At 40.8% G+C, this 12,056-nt stretch overlaps 1 protein-coding gene across 3 annotated transcripts in view; it reads left to right on the top strand.

The window, feature by feature from the left end:
• GRM8 (glutamate metabotropic receptor 8) overlaps positions 1-12,056 on the top strand; it is an 848,835-nt gene that overhangs the window by 143,608 nt on the left and 693,171 nt on the right. For all 3 annotated transcript variants that reach the window (XM_015470567.3, NM_001206117.2, XM_059885684.1), the window contains one exon: positions 8,157-8,373. In XM_015470567.3, coding sequence (XP_015326053.1) covers positions 8,157-8,373 — 217 coding nt within the window. The remainder of the gene's footprint in view (positions 1-8,156; positions 8,374-12,056) is intronic.

The following is a 12,056-nucleotide window of genomic DNA, read 5'->3' as shown; positions in this document are numbered from 1 at the left end:
GATTCAGTTGAGAAGATAGTCATGGACTCATTTCACACTTGTACAAATGGGAAGCTTGCTCTCTATCCATTGAGTGGGCAAGGTTTCTTTGAGCAGGTCCTGGTTTGGGAGGGTAATAGAGTTTCAAAAACAAACTGAGGATAGTCATCCTTCTTCTTTATTTCTCCATGTTTAGGCTCCACATTTCTTTCTCCTTTTCCCTCTCATTTCATTTTCATGAAGCTGAGAGGCACATGAAAGCTCAGGCCAGCATGAGGAGGGAAAGGTCAACACTGAACTGAACTTCTAGCTCTGACTCCTGATTTTTATCCAATTTCTGATTTTATACTCATGTTTTGCCACAAGCAACTAGTAGTTTTAGTACCAGAGAGCAGTCACGTCTGAAAAGACAAAATTGATGGCTATAATCATTATGCTTTTCTGGACCGGGTTCTGCAGCAGCAACAAACCATCCCAAGACCAGGTGGTAGGAAGCTGTCATAGCGATGGCGGCTGTTCCTAAGAGCAGCATCATTGAAGAAGTGCTCAGGCAAGCACTACCCCCTGAGGAAGAGCACAGCTTCAAGCTGATCTTTCACTGGAGAAAACCAGTGGCACTATTGAATGGCACTAAGAACACACCCCGCCAACTTCCTCCACCACTAAGGTTGACAATCAATGGATGAGGTTGGTTGTAGAGATGAAAAAGCACAAAAACCTTGTTGGTAATTGATGGTGAAGATGTGGGTGACTCAGGTCTTAAATTGTCTTCTGTCTGCAAATCTGTTCTCAGATGTATGTGAGTTTCTTGCAGGAAGACTTATATTTCCTATGATCCTGGGGGACTTCCCCTGAGCTGTGCTTTAGGACTCATTGCTTGTTAGGGGTGTCTTGGCCTCCTCGTGGATCTTTGGCAAGCCAGAAACTGGGGGAAATGCATGTGGGATACATGTCATTTTCAGCAGTCACAAAAAGTTTAAAACTTACCATAGTATTTTAATGTGCAAACAGCAAGGAACATTTAAAAGGCACCTGAAGGGGAATTGCCATCTTCTTGTGCTGTGAAAGAGTATATATGGTGCCTAAAAGCCTCTTGGAGAAGGCAATGGCACCCCACTCCAGTACTCTTACCTGGAAAATTCCATGGACAGAGGAGCCTAGTAGGCTGCAGTCTATGGGGTCGCGAAGAGTCAGACAGGACTGAGCAACTTCACTTTCTCTTTTCACTTTCATGCATTGTAGAAGGAAATGGCAACCCACGCCAGTGTTCTTGCCTGGAGAATCCCAGGGACGGGGGAGCCTGGTGAGCTGCCGTCTATGGGGTCGCACAGAGTCGGACACGACTGAAGCGACTTAGCAGCAAAAGGCTCTTGGCCCCTTTATATCTCAGTAACATCCCGTCTCACCCTGCCAGTCATGTGGAATTAGATTCACTGACTTCAACAGGGAGAGGCACAGACCATCTGAGGAAGCTGTACGCATTCTCAACCCTGTCTAGAAAGTGTAGAAAGCAATGGGCATGAGGCTTGGGGAAGAAAAAAGGCTTGGCTGGGCCAGGGAACAGAAAAGAATCTAGTGAGTCAAGTGAGAGAGGGGAAAAGGAGGTCAGAGGTCGAGTCATGGATCCTGTGAATAGAGGCTTAGGCTTTACTTGAATTTCACTGGGGAAAATGAAGGGCTTTCAGCAAAATTTTGATATTATCTGATTTTTTAAAAAGCTCAGTTTGGTTGTTTGTGTAGAATGGATTTGAGAAGGGCAGGAATGGAAGTAGTAAGAGCATAATCAGGTGGTTTTGGGAATCAGATATCACAGTGGATTGGACTAGGCTGGGGTGTGCTGTTTTGTTTTACCATCCCTAGGTGATGGCCTGAGATGGCTAATTGAACATTTGATTATGTCCAAATTCTGGCCAGCAGGAAGAAGGGGCAGGGCGTGAGAAAGAACTGCTCTTTCCCTTTAAGGATACATTTTTAGAAGTTGCACTCACCACTATACTAAAGATCATAGCTGCAAAGAAGGCTGGGAAATGTAGTTTTCTTCTAAGTGGCCAAGTCGTACATAAAAATAAGGGGTTCTATCTGCAAGAAGTAGAAAACAGACACTAAAGGACAGTAATATCTGCTAACTTCTATTTAAAAAGAAAAATATATATATATGTTTGCTATTTTTAGCAAAATATCTAAGAAACTATACATGAATTTCTTTTGAAATAGAAGTTTTGCCTCCTTGAGATCTACGTTAAACTTTTGGATTATATTAGAGTATGTCGGTCCAAGATTCACAGACTATCTAGCTAAATGTGGATCAAGTAATTGGTTTTAGTCACAGCTGGGCAAACACCAGATAACTTCCCAGATGCATAGACATGTCTGTTAAGACAGACATGTCTGTTAAGAACAGAACTGGAAAGAATTCAGCGTGGACTTGAGTTCAGAATGGTGCCTCCTTCTCCCGCACTACAACTTATCCTTCTGCCTAAGCCTGGGCTCTGTGGGGGTATGTTGAGAATGAAGGCAGAGCGTGATCCACTCTTGCCCAGTAAACTTAGAACTCTGACCTCTCGTTCAGATTCTCCTCCCCTTTGGGGAGAATAAATAAGAGATAGAGGTCTAGGGAGGAGACAATACTCTGGAACTCCCCAAGAGGAGTGAGGTTTGGGTGGAGATCTCTTCTTTCTGAGCGGAAGTGTAATATAGTGGAGACAAAAACAATTATCAAAAAAGTGGAAGCTAATTGTTTTTTAATTTGGTGGATAATTGCTTTACAATGTTGTATTGGTTTCTGCCATACAACAATGTGAATCAGCCATAAATATACATATATCCCCTCCCTCTTGAGCCTCCCTCCAACTCCCACCCCATCTCACCCATCTAGGTCATCACAGAGCACCAAGCTGAGCTCCTTATGTTATATAGAAACTTTAACCAGTTTTAAAAGAGGGGTATGGTCATGGGTATTTTGAGTTGTACAATTAATTGCCTCAAATATGCTTTATTGGGGTAATGGATATATGGCCCTATTTTAAGCACACATCATATTCTTATGAAACCTCAGCACAAGGAAAATAAGAGAGGAAAAAAGGCAAAAAGACAGGTGTTTAAAAATGATGCAGTTGGATGCCTTAAGGCACTGAAAGAGAAAGGGAAGGAAAACATCCTGTAAGAACGGTGGTGGAGGAGGTTGGGAGGGGAAGTGGATGGAGAAAGGTTAGCAGGTTATGGCAGGGCTGAGATTGGGAAGGCAGGGCAGTGGGGTGTCCCTTCCCCAGAGACCTGGAAGAGTGGGTGGACTGATGGGCTTCCAGCACACTCATGGGATAATAGAAGAAAGGTTAATAAAAGGACCGTTTATAAGGTGTGGGCACAGGTAAAGGCCCCAACTCAAGATGGAGCATGCTTAGGAACTAGCAACTGTGGGGAGACTGGAGGTGCAAGGGCAGTGACTCATCACAGGAACCTGGAGAGGGCCTCAGAGGCCGGTAAGGACTCAGGAAGAGAAACACCAAGTCAGGGTGAGGGAAAGAGATGGAGGCATCAACGCTCTGACTGCTGTCTTCTCCTGCCTTCCTACCTCTTGGAGATGCCTCCCACTGGGTAAATTCGACTGAAAACCTGAGGCTAGGAGCCCAGGTGAGACGGTCACAAAGCAACCTCCTAGGACATACAGCAGGATAGAGAAGGATCGAGAAGGACAAATAAAGAGCCTGCATGGTATTTTGGTGGAATGTCAGGTAGGGGGCTGTTGGGAAGAAGCTATATCAAAATCCCTGCCACAGTTTTTGAGTAATGAATTGCTTTCAAACATTCATTGAACACCTGCTCTGTTAGGGACTAGTGACACCAATAAGTCAAACAGAGACTTTGTCTCTGTGGGTCTCCTAAGCTAGCACACAACTGTGGTTCTTATTGCAGATGATGGAGACTGTGGGATGAGGGACAGCAAAAGGCAGCTCTGCCCGAGAGAAGGCTTCCTGGAAGGAGGGGATGGATGGATGGGTGGAATGATGGTTGAAGCGCAGTTGATTTACTGCATGGTGTTAGTTTCAGGTGTACAGCCGAGTGAGTCAGTTATACATACCCATACATTCATTCTTTTTTTTTTTTAGATTATTTTCCCATTATAGCTCATTATAGAATATTGAGTAATTTCTCTGTGATACACAGTAGGTCCTTGCTGGTTGTCTGTTTTATACATGGTAGTGTGTATATATTAATCGCCAACTTTTAAGCTGGATGTTCCATCTGTGCAGAAGGTGAAGGTGTCTCTCTTCACAGAAGCAGCATGGGCAGGACTGCAGGCATCATCAGGGGTGACAGTGAAGGCATGAAGCTGGGAAGGAGGATGGGACAGTGTCTGATACCAGGGCTTCAGGAGCCCTTTGAATGGGCAAATGGAAAGGCTTACAAGGGATGTACGTCTTGAAAAGGATGAACTGATACAGAATGGTTTCCACACTTGTTTTCTTGGTACACTCTCCTTTCCCCTCTCATTTCCCTCTTTTTCTTCTATGCCTCTCTCACCACATTTTTTGTTGTTCTGTTTCTGGAAACTGAAATATCCAGAGTGAAAGGATTAGTTAGAATGGATTCAGTGTAGGAAAAAAAAAAAATATCCCAGGTTAAAAAAAAATTCCCACTTCAGTTGCCAGTAGGGGTTTAATTTGAGGCATTGGAAATATTGAAGATGCCAACACAGAAATTAAATTGCTTCATGAGCCAGTGCTTAGTGGTCGGCTACAATAAAGTAAAAATGAGATGTTACCCCATGACAACTTGAAAAGATGTCTTGAAATATTATCAGTATTCAAGATGCCTTCTTGTAGGCTGAGACATAGCATGAATTGAACGAATGAAAATACAAACACATACTCTCACATTACTTTTCTGCACATTGATCAGCAAAGAGAAAATTCTTTCAGACTTTGGGGAGAAAGTCCTTTGCCTAATTATTCAAACAACCATTTCTTATCTGCACTTTTATTTTATATACCCTTTACACCTGTTTAATTAATCCTAAACATGATGCTGCCTGCTAATTAAACAGCCCTGAAAGTGACTGACTGAAGGTAGTAATTTGAGATAATTAGTTTTGGTTTCAAACACTCAATTTTCACACTTTGTGCTCATTTTTAGAAAGGGGTGGCTCATTATTATAGGCAGGGTGTGGATTGTGTAGGGCATTTTACTGCTGGACTCTGAGTAGCTGAGGAAGTAGGAGGATTATTATATATCCAGATAGGCCAATGTAATGGTATAGCACTATGGAATTTGCTATAGAATGCTCCCCGTTCCCTCCTACACTTGTGTGTGCATACACACACACACATACACAAACACACACACAGAATTCCTTCCAAAGTGAAGGTCAGGCTGTTGGATCTTTTTCACTAGAAGATAGAAACACACATGCTCTTGATCTTTGGGAAAGATCTCTAGCAAAGGGTAGACCTCACTGAATCATCCATTATCTCTTTCCCAGATCCTCTGGAAACAACCAAGAAGGGCAAGTTTGGTGTGTGGTTAGAGATTTGGACGGATGTCCTTGCTAAGTATTTATGTACTACAAAGGAACACAGCCTAATCAAGGGGACAATCTATCAAGAGGTGACTGGTATATCTGGCAGAGAATGCAAAGGAACAAAAAGGAGACAGTCAAGACTGGTTTTCATGATCCCACAATATTGACAGGCAAGTTAGTAAGGTCCTACTAGGAGGACAGGACCCATAAGAATTGGGTGTGAAATAGAGTAAATCATTGTTGTAGGTGATATAGATAGATACAGGTTACTCAGAAGCCAAACAAGTTCTCCAGCACCCTGGAGAGCTCCAAGCACAGTCTTCTGGGTAAGGAGGCTTTTACACCTTAGGATGTTCAGTGTCACTTCACTGGCCACCAAAAATGGAGGAGGACTCTCTAGACCTACAAAAGGTCTGGATACAGATGTTGAGGGCTTTTTCAAGATGTCAAGAGGAAAGTTGTAACCTCCTTGTGGATTGGGGATTGTCTGGTCAGGGGGTGGCAGGTGATGGACGGTTCCCAGAGTGTGTAACTCTGTACAGGAAGATGAAATGGCAGCCCATTGAACATCAGAGCCCTGACATTACCTGCAAGATCTGATGGAGAGCAGAGTTAACAGTTTTATGTATGAGTCAGACCTGCATCTTCAACCAAGCATCCTGAGTTAGGGCATCGTAGATTCATTCTGACCTCTGGATTTTCACATCACAGATGAAGTTCACATCTCTTAAACTCCAGATGCCACAATAGTGTTGCCCACTTTTTAGTTGCTTTCATTCATCTCACAGGAACCTCAGAAGAAACAAGTCAAAAACTGAACTCGTCATTTTTGTCTTCCAAATCTCCTCTTGTTCTTCTACCTTGGAAAATATCAAACATCATCTACTCAGATAGCAAAGCCATAGAACTGAGAGTCATTTCCCATTTTTTCCTACACCTTTCTTCGTCTTTTAGATACTCACAGGTTCTACACCCTTCCTTTTTTGCCACCTGCTACTGCCTTAGTTCCGTTTTTATACTTTCTTACATAGATTTCTATAGTAGTTTTCTAACTGGAACTAGTAGGCAACTTCTTATGTCTTCCCTTTAATTCAGTGTATCTCTGCATTATGGGTCTACTGGCATCAGATTGTTCTGGAGGACATATTAAAATGAAGATTCCTAGATGTCTAGACATACTAAGTCAGAATTTTGGGCATGGGGCTGCGCAGGTGGACCCTGAAATGTGAGGGTTTCTACTCTTCCCACTGCTGCCAATGTGATCTTTCTAAAACAAAATTTCTGTTGTGCCACTCCCTTGGTTACAATCATGCTGTGCTTCCTCATGACCTTGGTGATAAAGTCCACACTCCTTGTCATACCTGAGTAACCCTTCATCCTCTGGTTTCTGTCTAGCTCTGAAGTTATACTTCTTAATGTTCCTCCCTTGATATTTTGCTTTCCCACCACAAGAAACGCTGCAACACATATCCTTTCTTGACTCTGCCTTTGGACATGCTGTTTCCTGTGGCTGAAATGTCTTTCCCCATGTTTTTGCTGGCTTTCCTGCATCTTCTGTGCTCGGTCTAGCCTGCATGTCCCTCTGCCATACTTCTTTAACATCCCTGTGTTCTTCTGTCCTAGCACTTTTCATAGATAGAATAAGACTCTTCATTTGTATATAGGAGTAAATATTGCATTTCAAACCTCTTTGGGGTAAATTTATGGCATGCAGTTAATTTGCTACTCAGCTTGAAGTTATTTAGGAGAAACAACATATCTCTAATTTTGAATATCTTCTAGCAATTCACCCTGTTTATGTCAGAAAATAGTCTCTTATCCTAAAGAAATTTCGATATGGATTCCTGTTTTGTGATTTTTTTTTTTTTTTTTTTTTGAGGATGGAAGCCTGGAAAGACATTATAATTAAAAGATACATGGTTAGCTGTTCCCAAATCTTATTGTGGTACTCAGTGATTATATTAATAAGCACTGACTAGATTTGCAAAGATATATATTTAAAATAATTTACCCAAAATATCATAGTACTAAAATGGTATCAAGTGTAAAAAAAAAGTCTTGTATTAAATGCTGTACTCATCATTATGTAGCCTTTATATCCTGAAGCCAAAGATGATTTTGGAGGTGACCTTTTCTGGGGCATGTGGGTACATTTCATGTTCATTTCTGCCTCATTTCTTCACCAGAAGTTATCATGTACAGAATAAGAAGAGCAACAACAACAAAAAGCACAAATGTTTTGCTTTGGCTTCTGAAACAATGGGGACTGAATCAAAACTAAATTCTTTCTGTTTTGTTGTTATTTTTTAGTTGCTCAGTCATGTCTGTCTCTTTTGCGACTGAAGGGTTGCTGTTCCCTTCTCCAGGGGATCTTCCCCACCCAGGGATCAAACCCATGTCTCCTCATTGCAGGCAGATTCTTGACCACTGGGCCACCAGGGAAGCCCTCTTGTTTAGAAATGTGCTTTGAAAGAAAGTGAGCCCACAGACCTATATAACCTACTTTCTAATGCAACTGATGGTGATGAAATCTTATCTTGGCTGCAGGCTGCTCTGTCTAGGTTTCTGGTATAGCTTTGACTGTTTAATCTCTTGTGCAACAGTCCATCATTTGACAAGAGTCCTCATGGGTGGAAATGACCTGTCATCTGTTTTGCAGATACCTCAAATCAGCTATGCATCCACCGCCCCAGAGCTAAGTGATAACACCAGGTATGACTTCTTCTCCCGGGTGGTCCCCCCTGACTCCTACCAAGCGCAAGCCATGGTGGACATTGTGACGGCCCTGGGGTGGAATTACGTGTCGACGCTGGCTTCTGAGGGTAACTACGGAGAGAGTGGTGTGGAGGCCTTCACTCAGATCTCGAGGGAGATTGGTAAGTGTATATTTATCAGATGATCGTGTTTGAGGCGACAGGCTGTGGAAGTCTGAGTGTCCCCAAGAGCTCTCTGATCTGTGTGGGATAATTAGAGCTCCTACAGATGCACAACCCAGGCTGTCCACTCTAGGGGGAAGCTGGGCTTATTATAAATGGTTTTGTTGTTCATGGTCTATCAAGGTGACACTCTTGTGCTAATTTAGGAAGTAGAGCTCCTGACTCAGGCGAACATTTTTTAAAGTTGTCTGTTTTGACGTGGGAGTTTGCTGGCACATTAGAGCCACTGTATATTTGAATAAATGGCATACTATTTGATTGTTCTAGATGGAAGCTCACATTAGCAAGTCATTAAATATTTTAAAAAAGGCAGTAGAATTTAACATCCAACACTAAAGGGATTAAGACTGGTAATCATCTTAAAACAATACTGAAGTAGCCCCCAAGGCTATACTTGAGTGATATTTTTATTGTCATTTTTGACTTTTTGAATTTTGATTCTTACCTCAAACTCTAATCTTGGTTTACAAACTCTAATCTAAAGCTTACAGTGAGTGGGATTAAGGGCAAGATGTGGAAACTTGTTTAAAACAGGGTGCTTGTGAACTCTGTCCTGGGTTTTTTCAACGTTCTCATTCAAATCTCCATAGGCATTTTACTCTGTATGTATTTATCCATGAGGCTGTAAATCTACTACACTATGTGGAAGACCCAGAAGACAAAGACACCTCAGGGCATAACTCTTATTGCTGACTGGGCAACAATATAACTTTTCAGATGAAAGGAGATATGTTACCAGTTACTTAACAAATGCTATTGTTCTTACTAAGAATTACTGAATAAAATTAGCATATTTTTCTATTGCATTGTTTTCTGTAATAGCAATGTTTTGCCAAAAATTTAAAGCATCCTTTAGCTGTTTTGGGGGTAATTTTGAACTTTGATAACTTAATGTTTTTCTTTGAAGCTTTAATGCAGGAAAAGACCATGGGAATGATTTGGGCTTATTCCCTAATTAGCAGACAAAACATCTAAATTTATTGGAATAAGGTTTTCTCTTAAAAGATATGAAGATGCCTAGGATCTGTTACGCTGCATGTAATAAGCATGGAAACTTATGATGCACAATATTTAGTGTGTTTAATATTTGTTCCAGTACTGTGCTGCTGCAGAAAATGTAGAAAAGGCCTGGTCTTGTTGGATAGATTGGTTTAATTTATTTAAGGGACAGCTATTCATTCTTTGTTATAAATATCCATGATGGCATAATCTTTGCTCTTTTGAATTTTAAATTATATCACTATTGCTATAAAAGTGATTCAAAACATTCAACTGAACTTTAAATGATGGTAAATTATATTACCTTCTTGGAAAAGAATCTCACATTCATCCTTAGGAGAAATGCCCACTCAAATGAAAACAGTAGCTTCTGAAAGCAGGTTTGAATGCATTATTTAAGCAGCTGATGTTAGGTCTCACCCAAGTGATAATTTAACAAAAGAAGGCAACTAATAGAATATGTATTGAAATGAGAAGTTTTCTGCAGTGATCTGTACATTCTCAACTAGAGGACACATTTTGTGTGCATGCCACAGAATACTACAAAAAATTTAAGACAGGACATTGTTGCAGACTCTGATAAAACGCATTGTTTTAAAAGTTAAAAGTGAGAGTGCAGTTTTATTCTTCTTACCAGAAGAAAAAAAAAAAAGAAATACTTAGTTCTCACTTTGAGGGAACATTGCTATACTTTGGTAACTGTCACCTTCAAGGATCAGGTGGTATCTTTCATGATTACTGTCTCTGTCTTAGTCATTAGTATGGGAGAAAATAATTTTAGTGCCTTGTGTATGCTCCTGATTACAGCAACATTTCTTTTCTGTTGATCCTTTCAGTATTCTGTGACTTGATTGGCCATCCATTCTATTTCAGTTCTCACTTATCTGGGGAATGGAGGAGGGCTGTATTGTCAATTAATATGCAGAATACTGAAAAGGCCAAATTAGTGCCACACTAGAGTATGCCATGGAATATATTAAATATCAAAATCATCCCTCATTTTAATGACAAAGATTTTATCTAGAACAAAAATAGCTGAAAATTAAACCTTTTACATGACAATGAGATTAATGGGAATGACAAATGGTAGCAACTTAACCCATTCTGAAGTGATCTGATGACTCTAATGAAAATTCATTAGTTCTGTAACATTTGCTCCTCTTACTACAACATTGATGACATCTCTGTCAGTGTGTTACCAGTGTTTTTAAAGATCTTAGTCTCTTGACTGAGAAGGAGATATATGCATTCATTTTTTGGAGTGTCTGCCTATTAATGAAATTGTATATTTTTCCAACTCTTGTAAATTTTCCTGTACTCTGTTAAGAATTTCTCCCTTCAGCAATGTTAATTGCTATGAAATTTCAGTGTAGACTGGGACTTCCTATGTTTTGTCTCTGATTAATTCTGACAGATCATAATGGAATGATAGTGAAATGAAAATCTGTTTAGTGATACATTGCTTGTATGGTTTGATTATAACGTTTTTCATTTTAACAAAATCTGAGACGTGAGGAAGCATCCTTAGTGAGTCTTGGAGAACAAAGTTTATGAATGAATGATGGTCTTGAACATAGATGTCAATGATGTCTCTTCTGTAGTCAGGATCCTTCTCAGGGAGAGAGGGACAGGAGTTATTTGATAAAATAAGACAAATAGTCCCTTGATATTCTAGCTGTTACAGTCTCAGCCCCAAGCATCCTGACTATAACGTTTTTACTGGAGAAGGCAAAAAAAAAAAAAAAAAAATGGAGGATCAACAAATGTCATAATTTGACTGGATCATAGTTTGTGTAGTAAGGTATGGAAGACAAAACTGGAAGGCTTGACATGGTACATAGATGACTATTGTACCCCATAGTGTAGTAATTTTATCTTTCATTTTCTAGACAGTGGAGGAAACTACTGAATAGAGAGGAATCCATCAGAGTACATATTTAAGATTGTGCTAATAAGAAGTAGAAGATGGGGAGACCAGTTGAAAGACTTTTGCAATATCAATCTTAGCCTCATGGAGGGCAGTGATAATAGAAATGGATGAGGGAACAGACTTGAGAGACACTTGTGAGGTAAAGTCTCTGGAACTTAGCAATTGATTGGAAGTAGAGCTCGAAGGTGAGGCTTCCCTGATATCTCAGCTGGTAAAGAATCTGCCTGCAATTCAGGAGACCCCAGTTCGATTCCTGGGTTGGGAAGATCCCCTGAAGGGATGGATTACCCACTCCAGTATTCTTGGGTTTCCCTGGTGACTCCGATGGTAAAGAATCCACCTGCGATGTGGGGGGGCCTGGGTTGGGAAGATTCCCTGGAGAAGGGCATGGCAACCCACTCCAGTATTCTTGCTGGAGAATCCCCATGGACAGAGGAACCTGGTAGGCTACAGTCCATGGGGTTGCAAAGAGTCGGACATGACTGAGTGACTAAGCACAGCACACAGAGCTCAAAGGTAAAACAAATTAAACTTGAAATGTTGGTCAATTGGAAAACACAAGTACCATGAATAGAAAAGAGAGAGTACAGTGGAAAGGCTGGATTGGAATGAGAAGCATGGTTTGATTATGAACTCAATAAACTGTAAATGCTGGTACATACCTTTGTGGAGAAGAACACAGTCAAGGACATTG

The sequence above is a fragment of the Bos taurus genome, chromosome 4 (genome assembly GCF_002263795.3).
Source record: "Bos taurus isolate L1 Dominette 01449 registration number 42190680 breed Hereford chromosome 4, ARS-UCD2.0, whole genome shotgun sequence".
Classification (NCBI taxonomy): domain Eukaryota; kingdom Metazoa; phylum Chordata; class Mammalia; order Artiodactyla; family Bovidae; genus Bos; species Bos taurus.
This window is presented reverse-complemented; position numbering and strand designations above follow the sequence as displayed.